The 16991-nt window shown below is 45.9% G+C and overlaps 1 protein-coding gene across 1 annotated transcript in view; it reads left to right on the top strand.

Moving 5' to 3' along the window:
- setd4 (SET domain containing 4) overlaps nt 1-14343 on the top strand; it is a 34570-nt gene extending 20227 nt beyond the window's left edge. The window contains exons 8-11 of the mRNA XM_086007126.1: nt 139-220; nt 4392-4472; nt 7543-7666; nt 13697-14343. Coding sequence (XP_085863252.1) covers nt 139-220; nt 4392-4472; nt 7543-7666; nt 13697-13834 — 425 coding nt within the window. The 3' untranslated portion in view covers nt 13835-14343. The remainder of the gene's footprint in view (nt 1-138; nt 221-4391; nt 4473-7542; nt 7667-13696) is intronic.
- Nucleotides 14344-16991: the final 2648 nt, after the last annotated feature.

The following is a 16991-nucleotide window of genomic DNA, read 5'->3' as shown; positions in this document are numbered from 1 at the left end:
GGGGGGGGGGGGAATGTGGGCCTTGCTGCAGTTCAGTTTATTCCAAGGTCACATTTGTAGACATTACTTGTGTAAATGGAAAAAGCTAGAATATTTTTTTTTAATAACTGAAGTCACATTTCTGGTGTTTGCTTTCAGATGTTCTTTGTAACCACCTTTCTCAAAAGGACAAACTGGTGAACAGAAAGCTGTTATTTCTGCAGGACAAGGGCCTCCTGGAGTAAGTAATGCTGTGTCTGAGTGGTCGATTAAAATAATTTGAATAGGAAAAGGCAACTCCTCCATCAACAATTTTAGTGCAGTATGTTATGAAGAACTTGCATTTATATAGCGCCTTTCATGACTTCCGGACATCCCAAAGCGCTTCACACCCAATGAAGTACTTTCGAAGCGTAGTCAAATGCGACAGCCAAAATTGTGCACAGCAAGCTCCCACGAACAGCAGTAAAATAAATGATCGGATTGTCTGTTTTGCAGTTTAGCTCATTTAAAAGTTATATTGTGGGATCAGGAGGTAAGTAGCTGTGCCATACAGACTCAGGTTCAATCTCCTGGTCTGTGCTGAGTTCACTGGCCTCAGGGTAGTGGTGGGTACATTACAATGGGCATCAATGGTCTGAGGGGGGAAATCAGCCGGAGTCCCTGCCCCCGATCTCTTGCTGGGAGTCCCTGCCCCCGATCTCTTGCTGGGAGTCCCTGCCCCCGATCTCTTGCTGGGAGTCCCTGCCCCCGATCTCTTGCTGGGAGTACACAGGTGCAGATATCTGATCGGGGCTGCACCATGGTCAAGCAGCTTGACACGACGTACTGCTGAGGCTCTCATGTGAGTAATGCTCACTACAAGGTGTGGCACCTGAGGGCAAATGCCACCTTTGAAGCTTGCAGAAAGATGTCAACACGCTCAGGAAAGGAGTGAAGGAAAGGGAAGTAAAAGTTGTGGGCAAATCCTTTTTAAAAATTTTATCCACGTACAAAACTATTTCACTGAAACGTAAAACATAATGATTAATCTTAATACAAGAGCAAAATACTGCGGATGCTGGAAACACTCAGCAGGTCAGGCAGCATCTGTGGAGAGAGAAACAGAGTTAACGTTTCAGGTGGGTGACCTGTCAGTTCTGACGAAAGGTCATCGACCTGAAACGTTAACTCTGTTTCTCTCTCCACCGATGCTGCCTGACCTGCTGATGATTAATCTTAAATTCAGTTTAGCATTTATTTATGTATTTTATAATATATTATTCATGGTCACTCGGAACCCTACCCTTCCCCCTGCTTCCAATATCACCGTGTGAGCAGGGGTTTTGTATCTGCTAATCAACTGAACAATAATGAAAGTAAAGTCGTTGCCCCCCTTGGCTCAGGAGGGTGGGGTTTTCAGTAAAGCACGGGGTTTTCAGTAAAGCACAGGATTTTGGGGTCAGTGCTGGAGTTTACGGAGCGGTTGCCTCAGGGCTGAAGGGGATGGGACTTTCAGCTTCCCAGTGGCTGTTTGGGCGGTGGTGCCTTCACAGTGTGCAGGTGTGGCCATGAGTCAGACAGGGAGTGCCTCTGTAGTGCGTTCCATCATTTTCTCCAACTGAAAAAAACATCATAGCACTTTTAAGTGCACAACAGAGTTCATAGATGTGACACTTTCTTTAAAAGGAAAACAAGTTAGTGTACTTAAACATGTGCAGGGCTACAGGGGGAAAGGGCGGGGAAGTGGGAGTAACTGGACTGCTCTTGCAGAGAGCCGGCCCAGGCTCGACAGGCCGAATGGCCTCCTTCTGTGCTGTAACCATTCTATGATGCTCGTGCCTCTTCCATGACAGGAGATCCGGATGGCCATTTTGTCCCCATCATGGGAATTCTGACAGGAAATGTGCCCAGTGGAATTTTGGGGACCCACCTTTTGCCTTGCATTTGCTGACTTCAAAGATCCCTGTGCAGAGCAGAACAGAACAGAATCATCAACTGTGCAAGCGTGCGGTTTACACACACACTGATCAGAATGCTGATTGGCAAGGGTGGGAGGCTGGGATTTTGTGCATTGTGTAGATTTTCACTGGGGATAGTGCTTCTACCTCGAACATAAAGCGAAATGCTACCATATTTTGTCCCTGCAGTAATCTGATTATCAATCACTTGTTGCAGTACCCATCAAGTGTCACTAGATGGCTTTAACACAAATTCGAGATGCTGTACAGTACTCAGTGCAGTCAAACTAGTTTCTGATGCTGTTGTTATAGCCAGCAGTTTAGCGTTGAGTTTATGGTATTGGGTTGAATCCAGGATCATTTTAACCTGTTGTCAGGGTATACCTCTGAGGAATTTGTGCCCCGTTGCACTTCATTGTTAGACCTTTGGAAAAACTGAGTGCCCATGAATATGTATGTCAATGACACAGCGTGAATGAATGAACTGTTCAGTTATTGGCAGGGGGCTCCCCTAATACCTCAGTAGGTAAATGAACCACATGATGTGATAATGAGTCCTACAAACCAGGGAGGGTGGGTGGGTGGGGAGGCTACAGTAGTCCTCGGAACCCCCAGGCTAGAGTTAGTTCCCCACTCTGATGGCTGTCCACTAACCCCTGCTGGAAGTACGTAGATGTTGATTGACAACGGGATCCACCTCAGTTCTGGACTCCACAGTTGAGGAAATCTGCCAACGCGAGGTGTGAAATTGGTCTTTTCCAGTAGCACGAAACGTGTCCATAGTGAATCGGTAGCCCATTTTCACACCGTGCCTGATTTTCTTTCACCCCCTTGTTTTGTCTAAGCTAACCGAGAAGAATGGCCATTCGGGTGAAGCGCAGGGTGCTGTGGAATCATACCTGGTAGAAGCCATTGCCTTAAGGAGAGAGGGAAGAAAATTCGAGGGAGAGAACTTGGGTAGTGGCATGAGGCCAACCCCCTCCCCTCCTGAGCCAGCATTGATGTGTTCAGTAATCAGTAAATTGTATACGGCAAGTCAATGGAAGCAGGTGTAAAAAGGGGGTTGATGTTGTGTCCATAAAATAAAATTGTTAAAAGGTTTTTTTCCTTTGGAGCGGTCAAAAGAGTTCAGGCAGGGGCAGCTGGAATATTGCTACCCTCTAAATATTTGCCTGTATCTTACCATGCACTTCCTGTAGCTGAGAGTATCCCTTTCTGTTCTGTGACCACTGTACAGCTAACCACTAGAATATGTGCACGGTGAAGCCATGGTCAAGTTTCTTTCTGATTCCCTGCACCCCCTCCCAACCCCTCCACCTATGTCGGAAGTGACAGGTCACTGCTTGGTGTTTCCCGACAGCCTTTTGCCTAGATTGGATAATCATTGGTATTGGTGATTGAACCTGCACCCCACTTCCTTCAGTAGCTCAGTAGGCTTATCAAATGAATAACAAAGCAGGAAGGCTCAAAGTTTGATCCCTCTCTGCACTGAGTTACCAAATCATATTGGTGGCGGCAGCATGACAACACTGCACCTCCCTTCGGCAGCACCTCCCAAACCCACGACCTCCTAGGAGGACAGGGGCAGCAGACGCATGGGAACACCACCACCCGTAAGCTCCCCTCCAAGTCACACACCATCCTGACTTGGAAATATATCACTGTTCCTTCATCGTCGCTGGATCAAAATCCTGGAACTCCCTCCCTAACAGCACTGTGGGAGTACCTTCACCACACGGACTGCAGTGGTTCAAGGCGGCGGCTCACCATCACCTTCTCAAGGGCAATTAAGGATGGGCAATAAATGCTGGCCTTGTCAGCGATGCCCACAGCCCAGGAACGAATAAAGACAAATATTGGCCTCAACCCCAGGACTTGGACGGGGATAATCGGTCAAGGTTTCCTACATGTGGAAGCTATCCATCAACTTCTATCAGAAATGTGCATGAGTGGATGTTGCATAACGACAGAATTGGGCTCAGAAGCGACTCCCCCCCCCCCCCCCCACAGTTGAATAATCTGCTGACACTCGATCAAGATTCACATATGATTATTGGTCACCTGGGTGAGATACTGGACAATGGTCGCGACTCATGATACCGCAGTCCAGCGAGGAGTCAATGCCTTTGGCTGGGAAGAGGATGGAAGAGGAAATTGGTTCGAACAAAATAAACTGCATCTCGTCACTCTGTGATTCTGCTCATTGGTGCCCCAACCGGTGCCCCCCCCCTCAACCCCCCAACCCCGCAATAGTTTCTACAATCTTACATTTCAGGATTGGAAGATGAGAAGCAAAATTGGACATCCAAACAGCAGTTACTCTAATTTGAGGCCTGCGCGAGTAGTTTATCAACAGGAGAGTAGCTGAGCCAAACATATTTATATTATTTTAACAAGAGTTTCTGTTTTTCACAGGAAATCTTTATTTTTGCTATTCACTTCAGTAACCATTTCATTCTTGTATGTTTCTAGAAACCTGACGTTTGGATTAGATGGACCGTCTTGGAGGCTTCTGACAGTTCTTAAGGTGTTTTGTCTCAGAGCAGAGGAATAGTAGGTGTTTAAAATCTTAATTTAAAAAAAAAACTAGCCTCCATTTTGTAGTTATTTGCTATCCTTTGCTAACTTGCCCACCTTTTGCCCTGGCCTAAAGAATGGACAGGAGAACGCTTGTGAGACCATGGTCCATGTTGGCCGCTAAAAACTTTGTGAGAGTTGCCGAATGGTGTCTGCTCCTTGTGGCACTTTGACTTAAATCTGGAACTCATGTTGTGACGAACTACAGGTGAAAATTCACATGGGGGATTCTATAGACAGAGGGCTAGATAGTTTCTTTTGTAGACGTGAGCCAGAGGCCTGAATGGTAGGTTGTTTCCAGGCGCCATGGTTCGGGACACCATGGAGCAAATACTAAAGGTTCTGGAATGGGAGGGCGAGCTTTCAGAGGTCATGGTTCATGTGGGAACCAATGACATAGATAGGAGTAGGTTTGAGGTTCTGCAAATGAAATTAAAGGAACTAAATTCTAGCTTAAGGAGCAGAACCTCCACACTAGTAGTCCCTGCATTACTCCCAGTGCCACGCACTGGGCCAGGCAGGGAGAGAAAGATTAGGATTATCAACTCGTGGCTGGAAGAATGGTGCAGAAGGGAGCTTTTCAGATTCCTGGGATACTGGGACCACTTTTGGGGCCAGGGAAGGCTGTACAAATGGGATGGCCTTCACCTAAACTGGAGAAGCACCCGTATCCTTGCAGAAAAGGTAAATTGGGCGGTGGGGAAAGATTGAAACTAGTTAGGAGTGTATGAGGGGAATATCCAAACTGTCAATAAGCGTGAGACAAACACCAGCTTGACATTATTGGCAAGGTGGGGACATTTATTCAGATGAGAATTATTTTCATAAATGCATGTAGAATAAGAAATAAAACAAGTGAGTTAAAAGCACAAATTCAGCTTAAAGGATATGACGTTGTAGACATTACAGAGTCCTGGCTGCAACCTGAGCATGTTTGGGAGCTAAATATTGCAAGCTATAGGATCTTTAGGAAGGACAGGGGAATTAGGAAAGGAGGGGAAGTAGCAATATTGAGAAAAGACACAATTACTGCAGTAGAAAAAAGGGTGGTCGGGCAGTGGAAACAGTAAGGAACAGCAAACGATGCAAGACTCTGGTAGGAGTTGTCTACAAACCTCCTGATATGTCGTGGGGGGGTGTATAAATATGGAGATCAGGAGAACATATAGCAGAGACAAAGTGGTTATAATGGGAGACTTTAATTTTCACTTAGACTGGGAGAAGCAGAACAGTTAAGGTAAGGCAATACATTTCTAGAATGTATTCAGGACAGCTTTCTAGATCAACATGTTTTAGAACTGACAAAGAAACCGGCCATACTAGATTTAGTGATGAGCGATGAACCAGAATGTGTTAACAATCTGACGGTCTTGCAAATAGTGACGATAATATGATTGAATTTGATATTAGGGTTAAGAGGGAGAAGGAAGAGTCATAAACCAAGGTTTTGAGTTTTAAGTAAGGCAAACTTCGAAGGGATGAGAAATGAATTGTCCGCAGTAAACTGGGTTGAACTGTTAATGGGTAAACCTACAGACAAAAGGTGGGAAGTATTCAAAGAAATATTTGGTGTGATACAACATCAGTACCTCCCCCTAAAAGGCAAAACTCCACTTGCGTAGTTAAGTAATCATGGTCAACAAACGAGGTAAGAGACAGTATATCAAGATAAAAGAAAAGGCTTATACAAATGCAAGGAAAAGTAGAAATCCAGCAGACTGGGGGAGCTATAGAAAGCAACAAAGGGATACAGAGAAGGCAATAAGATCTGCAAAAAGAAATATGAAAAATAAACTTGCAAGGGATATCAAAGCTAAAAGCAATATCTTTTATAAATACATTAAGAGAACGAGGATGGTAAAGGGGAATGTGGGCCCATTAAAGACGGATGCAGGCAGAACTATAATGGATAATAAGAAAATGACATACCTGTTAAATAAGTAGTTTATCACAGTGGACCTGTTAAATAAGTAGTTTATCACAGTGGAGGAAGAGGGAACATACTAGCGGTATGAGGGAACCTAAAAATAGGTCAATGGGAGGAACTCAGTCGATTTATTATAAGTAAGTGTCCATGCACACACACCACTAAAAACTAGCGCACAAGTACAAAAAGTATGCAAAAAGGCTAGTGGAATGTTGGCCTTTATCTCAAGGGAATTGGAATTCAGAAGTGAGGAAGTGATGCTTCAGTTGTACAGGGCCTTGGCCAGACCCCATCTGCAGTACTGCGTTGAGTTTTGGGCCTTGAAAGGGTACAGCGCATATTCACCAGAACGATAACGGGGCTTAAAAGGTTAAATTATGAGAGCAGGCTGTATAAACATGGCTTGTATTCCCTTGAGTTTAGAAGGTTGAGGGGTGATCTGATCAAGTTATTTAAAATGATAAAGGGATTCGATAGAGTTACTATTTCCTCTGGTGGGGGAAATCAAGAACAAGAGGACATAATTTAAAAATTAGGGCTAGGCATTTAGGAGTGAAATCAGGAAGCACTTTTTTACATAAAGGGTAGTAGAAATCTGGAACTCTCTGCCCCCAAAAGGCTGTGGAGGCTGGGTCAATTGAAATTTTCACGACTGAGATTGTTTGATTTTTATTAAGGGTAGCAAGGGATATGGAGCTAAGGTGGGTAAATGGAGTTGAGGTACAGATCAGCCATGATCTAATTGAATGGCGGAATAGGCTTGAGTGGCTGAATGGCCCACTCTTGTTCCTATGTTTCATTCCTTCATCGTCACCGGGCAAATATCCTGGAATTTCCCACCTAAATCCATTCTGGGAACACCATCACCACAAAGACTGCAGTGGTTCAAGGAGAAGGCTCGCAACCATCACCACTTCAAGGTAGCTAGGGGTGGGAAATTAGCATTGCTTATGTTCCAAGAACAAATGTGAAAAAATCTTCCATTGAGAGTCTGGTGTGTAATGGAGCAAATTCAAACTACAGTACTTCATGTTGAAGGTATGGTGTAAGAAAGACATTTTCTACTGAAACTTTGAGAGGACGGTGTAAATTGAATGAATGATTCTTTGTGTCCTGCAGTTTACTGAAGAAGAACGTCTTGCTTGGCCTGTCTGTCTCTGCTGATAATGAGCGGAGCAGTTTAGAGCTTGCAGAAGGACTCTGTTTCCATCTCATGAATGAAAACCAGAAGGTGATGCAACAAGTGAGTGTTGTTGTATCTTGTGGTGTTTTACTTTGATATATTGATATTAAAAAATGTATGTGGGATCCTTAGTTTTATAAATAGAGGCGTGGAGTACAAAAGCAAGGAAGCTGTGCTAAACCTTTATTTGGTTAGGCTTCAGCTGGAGTATTATGTCCAATTCTGGGCACCACATATTAGGAAAGATGTCAAGGCCTTGGAAAGGGTGCAGAGAATGATTTACCAGAATGATTCCAGGGATGAGGGACTTCAGTTATGTGGAGATACTTGAGAAGGTTAAGGGAAGATTTAATAGAGATGTTCAAAATAATGAGGGGTTTTCATAGAGTCAATAAGTAGAAACTGTTTCCACTGGTGGGTGGGTCAGTAACCAGGACACAGATTTATGATAATTGGTAAAAGAACCAGAGGGGAGATGAGGAGAATTTTTTTTATGCAGCAAGTTGTTATGATCTGGAACGCGCTGCCTGAAAGGGTGGTGGAAGCAAATTCAATGGTAACTTTCAAAAGGGAATTGGTTCTATACTTGAAAAGGAAAAATTTGCAGGGCCTTGAGGAAAGAGAGGGGCTAATTGGACAGCTCTTTCAAAGAGCCGGCACAGGCATAATTGGCCAAATGGCCTCCTTCTGTGCTGTAAGATTCTATGATTACTAGTATAGATTAAAATGACCTGGTTCTGCAGACATCTAGATGCTTTAATATGGCAACAATTTCATAATTAATTATTCCTATGATAATTCGTGTTCCAGAGATTAGTTCAGTGCATTGCAATGAAGATAACTTTTTTCTTGAATGTAGAAATGGATTTGAAACGAGCAGAGGTATTCCTCCATGTACTGTGATGCCCAGTGTATCCGTTATCCCAGTGTGAATGCCACACCTGGCAGATTTTGTTTCTATTTTTCTCCCCTGCTTTCCTGAATGTGTTGACACTTACTGGTGTTTAGTTCCGCAGATGCCAGCAGCCCTAGAGTGCCTTGCCCAAGAAACCATTCTTCAGAAATGGAGCATCACAACTGAGCTTGATCCTGTTCCCTCTCAGTGCCTAGACACGTGCAGTGATCTTGAAATTTTTCAGCACAGGTCATTGTATAATGATCAAGAGCAAGAACCTAGGCTGAATTCCCTTCCCATCCCATTCTCTTCCCTCTAAAACTCAAGGCATTCTGACTACTCTGATGCTCTCACTGACTCTCTGCACAGACCAGCAATCAAACCTGGGTTCAGTATTACACCGGACAATTTTACCCCAATGGGCCAATTGGGGAAGAAAACACACTTGTGACTTTTTTTTACCTTTTGGCCACATTTACGGTTTTATCCAGTGCTTAAATTACAATTCCAGGTTAAAACCACCTCGTCCTCACCAATCTACCTGTCGCAGATGCATCTGTTCATGACAGCATTGGTAGCAGTGACCACCGCACAGTCATTGTGGAGACGAAATCCCGTCTTCACACTGAGGACGCCCTCCATCGTGTTGTGTGGCACTACCACCATGCTAAATGGGATAGATTCAGAACAGATCTAGCAGCTCAAAACTGGGCATCCATGAGGCGCTGTGGGCCATCAGCAGCAGCAGAATTGTATTCCACCACAACCTGTAACCTCATGGCCCAGCATATCCCTCACTCTACCATTACCATCAAGCCAGGGGACCAACCCTGGTTCAATAAGGAGTGTAGAAGAGCATGCCAGGAGCAGCACCAGGCGTACCTAAAAATGCGGTGCCAACCTGGGGAAGCTACAACACAGGACTACATTCATGCTAAAAAACAGAAGCAGCATGCTATAGACAGAGCTAAGCAATCCCACAATCAACGAATCAAAGCTCTGCAGTCCTGCCACATCCAGTCGTGAATGGTGGTGGACCATTAAACAACTAACGGGAGGAGAAGGCTCCATGAATATCCCCATCCTCAATGATGGTGGAGCCCAGCACCTGAGTGCAAAAGACAAGGCTGAAGTGCTTGCAACCATCTTCAGCCAGAAGTGCCAAGTGGATGATCCTCCTGAGGTCACCACCACCACAGAAGCCAGTCTTCAGCCAATTTGATTCACTCTATGTGACATCAAGAAATGGCTGAGCGCACTGGATACAGTAAAGACTGTGGGCCCCGACAACATCCCGGCTGTTGTGTTGTGTTGAAGACTTGTGCTCCAGAACTAGCCGCGCCTCTAGCCAAGCTGTTCCAGTACAGCTACAGCACTGGCATCTATCCGACAATGTGGAAAACTGCCCAGGCATGTCCTGTCCACAAAAAGCAGGACAAATCCAATCTGGCCAATTACAGCCCCATCAGTCTACTCTCAATCATCAGCAAAGTGATGGAAGGCGTCGTCGACAGTGTTATCAAGCAGCACTTACTCACCAATAACCTGCTCACTGATGCCAGTTTGGGTTCCGCCAGGACCACTCGGCTCCCGACCTTATTACATGCTTGGTCCAAACATGGACAAAGGAGCTGAATTCCAGAGGTGAGGTGAGAGTGACTGCCCTTGACATCAAGGCAGCATTTGACCGAGTGTGGCATGAAGGAGCCCTAGTAAAACTGAAGTCAATGGGAATGGGGGGGAAAACTCTCCACTGGCTGGAGTCATACCTAGCACAAAGGAAGATGGTTGTGGTGGTTGGAGGTCAATCATCACAGCCGCAGGACATGGCTGCAGGAGTTTCTCAGGGCAGTGTCCTAGGCCCAACTATCTTCAGTTGCTTCATCAATGACCTTCCCTCCAACATAAGGTCAGAAGTGGGGATGTTCGCTGAACAGTGTTCAGTTCCATTCGCAACTCAGATAATGAAGCAGTCCATGCCCGCATGCAACAAGACCTGGATGACGTTCAGGCTTGGGTTGATAAGTGGCAGTTAACATTCGTGCCACAGAAGTGCCAGGCAATGACTATCTCCAACAAGCGAGCATCTAACCACCGCCCCTTGACATTCAACGGCATTACCATCGCCGAATCCCCCACCATCAATCTACTTGGGGGGGCTCACGATTGACCAGAAACTTAACTGGACCAGCCACATAAATACTGTGGTAACAAGAGCAGGTCAGAGGCTGGGTATTCTGCAGCGGGTGTCTCACCTCCTGACTCCCCAAAGCCTTTCCACCATCTACATGGCACAAGTCAGGAGTGTGATGGAATACGCTCCACCTGCCTGGATGAGTGCAGCTCCAACAACAGTCAAGAAGCTCGACAGCATCCAAGACAAAGCAGCCCGCTTGATTGGCACCTCATCCATCACCTTAAACATTCACTCCCTCTACCACTGGCGTACTGTGGCTGCAGTGTGTACCATCTACAAACTGCATTACAGCAACTCGCGAAAGCTTCTTCGGCAGCACCTCTGAAACCCACGACCTCTACCACCTAGAAGGACAAGGGCAGCAGGCGCATGGAAACGCCACCATCTCCAAGTTCCCCTCCAAGTCGCACACCATCCTGACTTGGAAGTATATCGCCATTCCTTCATAGTCGCTTGGTCAAATTCCTGGAACGCCCTCCCTAACAGCACTGTGGGAGTACCTTCACCACACGGACTGCGGCGGTTCACCACCACCTTCTCAAGGGCAATAAATGCTGACCTTGCCAGCGACGTCCTCATCCCATGAACGAATTAAAAAAATTTATACACCAGGCTGTACAATAAGCAGAAATGTGTGAGGTGCACCCCTCCCCCATATCTGCAACTGTAAAAAAGGCAAGAAGCTTAAATAAAGAGTTGCTTTCAGAGATACCATTTTGCTATATTTAATACAGAGACCATGGGCTAAAAATTCAGTTGGGCGCCGTTTGGGGCGCCAAGCTCGCCTGGGCGCCGGAATTACCGCTGCGAGCGGAGCCACTTGCGCCATCCCGATATTCAGTTTCTGCGCCCCAAACGGAAGCGGGCCGCTACTCGAGGCTCCCCGCGCCCCGCTTGGGGCGCTCACCCTGAATATCGGCGCGCTAAGGGCCGCAGCGCCACATGCTGCGGCATGGCACGCTGCGGTACTGCAGGCCTTCCTCCCACTGTTAAGGGGGAGGTGCCTGCAACAGCGCGATCCCTGCAACAGCGCGATCCCCGCTCGCGAGTGCCGTCAAATGAGCCCGGCACCAAGGAGAAGTGCCGGGCTCTCGGGAAACAGCCGGCAATGCCGCGTGGGGGGGGGGGGGGGGTTTAGAAGGCCGGGGACGGAGGTGCTGGCAGGCGGCCGCCCCGCACCTCCACCTTAACTAGCGCCACAGGTAGGCCCTGTGAACCGGTCGCGATTTACGACCGACGTTAAAGAGGCGGGCGCGACCAAATATGGTCATCGGGGCGGGAGTGGGGCGCTGCGCACACCGATGACGTCATCGGTGGCGGCGCAGCGCTACAGGCTAACGCCACCATTAGCGCCCCGCTAAATATCGCGGGAGGTGTGGCCAGTGGCGCTAAAGCCACTGAGTGCCCTCTTTGGGCGCAAACTGGTGGCGCAGCCCACTGAATTTCTAGGCCCATGGGTTTTTCAACAGAATCCAGCTGCCTTAATTTTCTCAGTTTCTCATGTTTTGGAAACTCACAGAAGCTGTGAGACGATTCAGTTGTCTAGATTGTCTGGAGTCTCTATATTAAATACAGCAAGTTGGTATTGAATTCTGCTTGATTGAAGCCTTGTTCAATATTTTTTTTAATGTTGACTACTGTATGTCTAAGCAGTTTCCAATCTAAATATAATGGATTAGCAGTAATGTTCCCCAATTGATATTAAAACCAGAATCCACATTGCTGAAATCCAGTCCTTGTTTTGTGTGCGAGTGATGCAGAGCTCCTTAAGTGCTCCTCCCACTAAGGATTGAGAACAGGATGAATGCTTTGTGCCTTCCCGGGAGCCGACTATGATTACATTGACAGAATCCCAAAGACAAATGTAACAATATCGTAGTCTACCAGAAATAGAGATAATACAAGGAGAGCAGAGACTGCCAGAATTACAGAAGAGGGGGAAAAATGCAGGGAATTGTCAGACTGCCAGAAAGATGGCCACAAATATTGGTCAGGGCCAAAGTGACTGAAGAAAAATGATCTCTTTACATATGAACTGTATTGTGCCTGCTGTTTCTGCACTGAATCCAGGAAGCAACAGCAGGAATGTGACCAGAGGCGTATTAGTATCACACAGAGCGCTGACTCTTCTTCTCTCTGCTCCCCTCCCAACGTTGGCAAAAGTTAAATGCTTTCTTTGCCTGATTGGGTTCCAAATTAAGCTCACAAAATCCTGAACAACTTTACAAGTAATGTCTGCAAATTAACATATTAGTTGTTTTTTTTATTACACTGGGCAACTCATTTTAAGAGGATACCAGTGAGAACACCCGATCACCATGACTGCACCAAACAAAGCTCAGTCAGCTGCAGTTTAAATTTACCTTTTCATAGGTTGAGCAGGAAAGATTATGCAGCATGTTGGTGGGCGAATGAGCCTTGGCATAGAGTAGCAGGATGTGCGTTCTCCTGATCTCAGGCAACCTGTTTTGGGGATGGGTGGAGGCGAGAGAAGAGGAAGGTGTTGGCCAAGGGAGGGAAATTTGAGCTTGAATGAAGCTGTGCTGTGCCTGTACTTGTTCCAGCAGCCAACGGAAGAGTAACATTGGCAGAAACCTGGAGACTGGTGCTTGCTCTTGCTCTTAGCTTGAGAATGGTTTAGAGTGCATGGGAAATGCAAGTGAGGGAAAAAAACAAAGCAAATGTGTGGATGGTTATGCTTAGTGAACAGAGCTCAAGTTACTCTAACTATACTTTTCCTCTTCAGCAAGTACATATAATTGAATCAACAATGGTGAATATGCTACTGTTGGCTAAGCTGATGGTGAACTTCACTTCTCTGTTCGTCACATCTATGGCTTAGATTACTAGGACTGCCGGGTGGGATTGTGTCGACGGAATTGTCTGATCAGATTGTGGGGTTGATGAGAATACCGGATTGGATTGTCTGGATTTATGAGCAGTTTTACTGTTTTGCTTCAATGAGATTTTCTTTTTTATTGCCATCATCTTTTTTCAGCTTTCCAAACTAATGCACGATCGAGCTGAGGTTTTGGAACAGCTGGAGTTGGTGGCAACACTGCAAAGCGAAGAACTGAGGATACTCCAAGCTTCAGTTGAAGTATCACAAAATATGAGGGCTGCTACTCCCAGATGATTATCGGAATGCAGACCACTGGCAATACTCCCTGTTGCTTGAGCATGACTAGTGATCAGATAGCAGACTTGAACAGCTGTTTGGCTCTGGGAAGAGCACATTCATTGTGAATGTTTTTTTTTAAAAGTTTGTAAGGCAAATGCTGATGCTGCCATAGTTCATCAGAGACTGGAAAAGATGATCTTACAAACCTGACTTACAGGAACTCCAACAGGCTGAATACCTGATGTTAGGCTTGCTGTTGTAGGAGGTTGTAAGTGTAAGTCAGAGACCTCCCCACAGTGAGGGATGGAAAATCAGAGGGAGTGAAAATCAGAGGGAGTAGCTGACGCACAGTGGTCTAGTACAGCAACCATTGCTTAGATATAAGCTGCTCCTGTGGTTTGATTTCATTGGAACCCCTCCAGTGGATTACTGCCTTATAACTGGAACAAAATAAATATCAATCCAATTGAAACATGTATTGTTGCTTTCTCTGTATGTTGTCTTAAACAGTATTCTGTTTTTCACTTGAGTAGTAATGAATTCAGTCTTCTGGTTATAATCATTTTATTCTTTAACTTAAGCATAAAAAACAATTTACAAGCAGAGTACAGTCACCGATAGAGCAGGTGAACCTAAGCATGGGTCTTTTCATGCTGCTTGAACATAAGAAAACAGGGTATAAATATAAGCTTTTTCCTATCAACCTGGTCTGCACTGCACTAGCTGATCTCAGCAATGGGTTGTAGGGGACACTGTCTGAAAGGGTGGTGGAAGCAGATTCAATAGTAACTTACAAAAGGGAACAGGCTGGGTCTCTTTTTCTCTTGAAAAGAGAAGGCTGAGGTGTGACCTAATAGAGGACTATAACACTGTGAAAGGTTTTGCTAGAGTAGACACAGAGTTTCCACTTGTGGGGAAGAGCAAAACTAGAGGCCACCAATATAAGATAGTCACCAAGAAATTAAATAGGGAATTCAGAAGAAACGCCTTTACCCAGAGTGGTGAGAATGTGGAACTCGCTACCACAGGGAGTGAGTGAAGTGAATAGTATCGATGCATTTAAGGGGAGGCTAGATAAACATGAGGGAGAAGGGAATAAAGGGTTAGGCTGATGGAGTTAGATGAGGAAAGATGGGAGGAGGCTCGAGTGGAGCATAAACATCGGCATGGACTGGTTGGGCTGAATGGCCTGTTTCTGTGCTGTATATCCTATGTAGATACATACTTGAAAAGGAACAATTTGTAGAGCTATGGGGAAAGAACAGGAGAGTAGGACTAATTTGGATTGCTCTTTTGAAGAGAGGACACAGGCACAATGGGCCAAATGGCCTCCGTCTGGGCTATAAGATTCTATGACTATAATTGGCCTCTGTGCTCTTGGGCTTGGGAGGGAAACATGAGCCAGGGTGGCTGCTGCTGAATGCTATCCTCAGCCCCTGCAGGAAAGTGTACTTGTTTGGAGGTTGAGTGAGGACAGGGTCAGCTTGGCTGCAGTGCTGTGCTTACACTCACAGTGGAGACTCCCATATGAAGAATGATTTCACTGGTGAGGTACCAGAGGGTCCAGCAGCTAAGGAATCCTCAGCAAGTGTTACTGTCTTCAGGGGAGGAGAAGGGGAGAAAATGCCCACAACAAAAAACAAGTAACTGCCTTTGCTCTCTGGTTATCAAATGTTTGAGATAAAGTCTGCTCATTACAGTTTACACTGCCTCCTCCCCAACTCCATAATTGTGGTACAATTCCCTTTATCACCCTATGTCTGTGCCCCACATTGTTCCTTGTTTTAAGGATCAGTGTACCTGGCTCCACTGCCTTCCATAGCAGTCGCCATTTTCTGTGATGTCCATCCATTTCCCTGGTTGTAGAAAAGCTGGCTCTTCCAATCTTCTTCCAGCTCATGTTTTTTGAAGTGTTGCGACTTTGAGAATCTTTGGCTTAACACATAGAAACATAGAAGATCGGAGCAGGAGTAGGTCATTTGGCCCCTCGAGCCTGCTCTGCCATTCAATGCGATCATGGCTGATCATCCAAACTCAGTACCCTGTCCCTGCCTTCTCCCCATATCCCTTTAGCCTCAAGAAATATATCCAACTCCTTCTTGAATATATTTAATGAATTGGCCTCAACTGCCTTCTGTGGTAGAGAATTCCACAGGTTCACCACTCTCTGGGTGAAGAAATTCCTCCTCATCTCTGTCCTAAATGGCTTACCCCTTATCCTTAGACTGTGATCCCTGGTTCTGAACTCCCCCGCCATCGGGAACATCCTTCCTGCATCTAGTCTGTCTAGTCCTGTTAGAATTTTATAAGTTTCAATGAGATCCCCTCTCATTCTTCTAAACTCTCACGAATATAAGCCTAATTGATCCAATCTCTCTTCATACGTCATTCCTGCCATCACAGGTATCAGTCTGGTGAATCTTCGCTGCACTCCCTCCATGGCAAGAACATCCTTCCTCAGATAAGGTGACTAAAACTGCACACAATACTCAAGGTGTGGTCTCACCAAGGCCCTGTACAACTGCAGCAAAACATCCTTGTTCCTGTACTTGAACCCTCTCGCTACAAAGGCCAACATACCATTTGCCTTCTTAACCGCCTGCTGCACCTGCATGCTTACCTTCAGCGACTGGTGCACAAGGACACCCAGGTCTCATTGCACTTCCGCTTCTCCCAATCTATTGCCGTTCAGATAATAATCTGCCTTCCTGTTTTTGCCACCAAAGTGGAGAACCTCACATTTATCCACATTATACTGCATCTGCTATGCATCTGCCCAATCATCCAACCTGTCCAAATCATACTGGAGTTTCTCTGCATCCTCCTCACAGCACACACGCCCACCCAGATTTGTGTCGTCTGCAAACTTGGAGCTATTACATCTAGTTCCCTCGTCTAGATCATTAATATATATTGTGAATAGCTGGGGTCCTAGGACCGATCCCTGCGGTACCCCACTAGTCACTGCCTGCCACTCAGAAAAAGACCCGTTTATTCCAACTCTTTGCTTCCTGTCTGCCAACCAGTTCTCTATCCAAGTCAGTACCTTGCCCCCAATCCCATGTGCCTTAACTTTACACGCTAATCTCTTATGCGGGACCTTATTGAAAGCCTTCTGAAAGTCCAAATACACCACATCCACTGGTTCTCCCTTATCTATTCTACCAGTTAC

This window comes from Somniosus microcephalus, chromosome 14 (assembly GCF_052327205.1).
Source record: "Somniosus microcephalus isolate GS21.2 chromosome 14, FLI_Smic_1.0, whole genome shotgun sequence".
NCBI classification, from domain to species: Eukaryota; Metazoa; Chordata; class Chondrichthyes; order Squaliformes; family Somniosidae; genus Somniosus; species Somniosus microcephalus.
The sequence above is the reverse complement of the archived record's forward strand: the minus strand, read 5'-3'. Positions and strand labels throughout refer to the sequence as shown.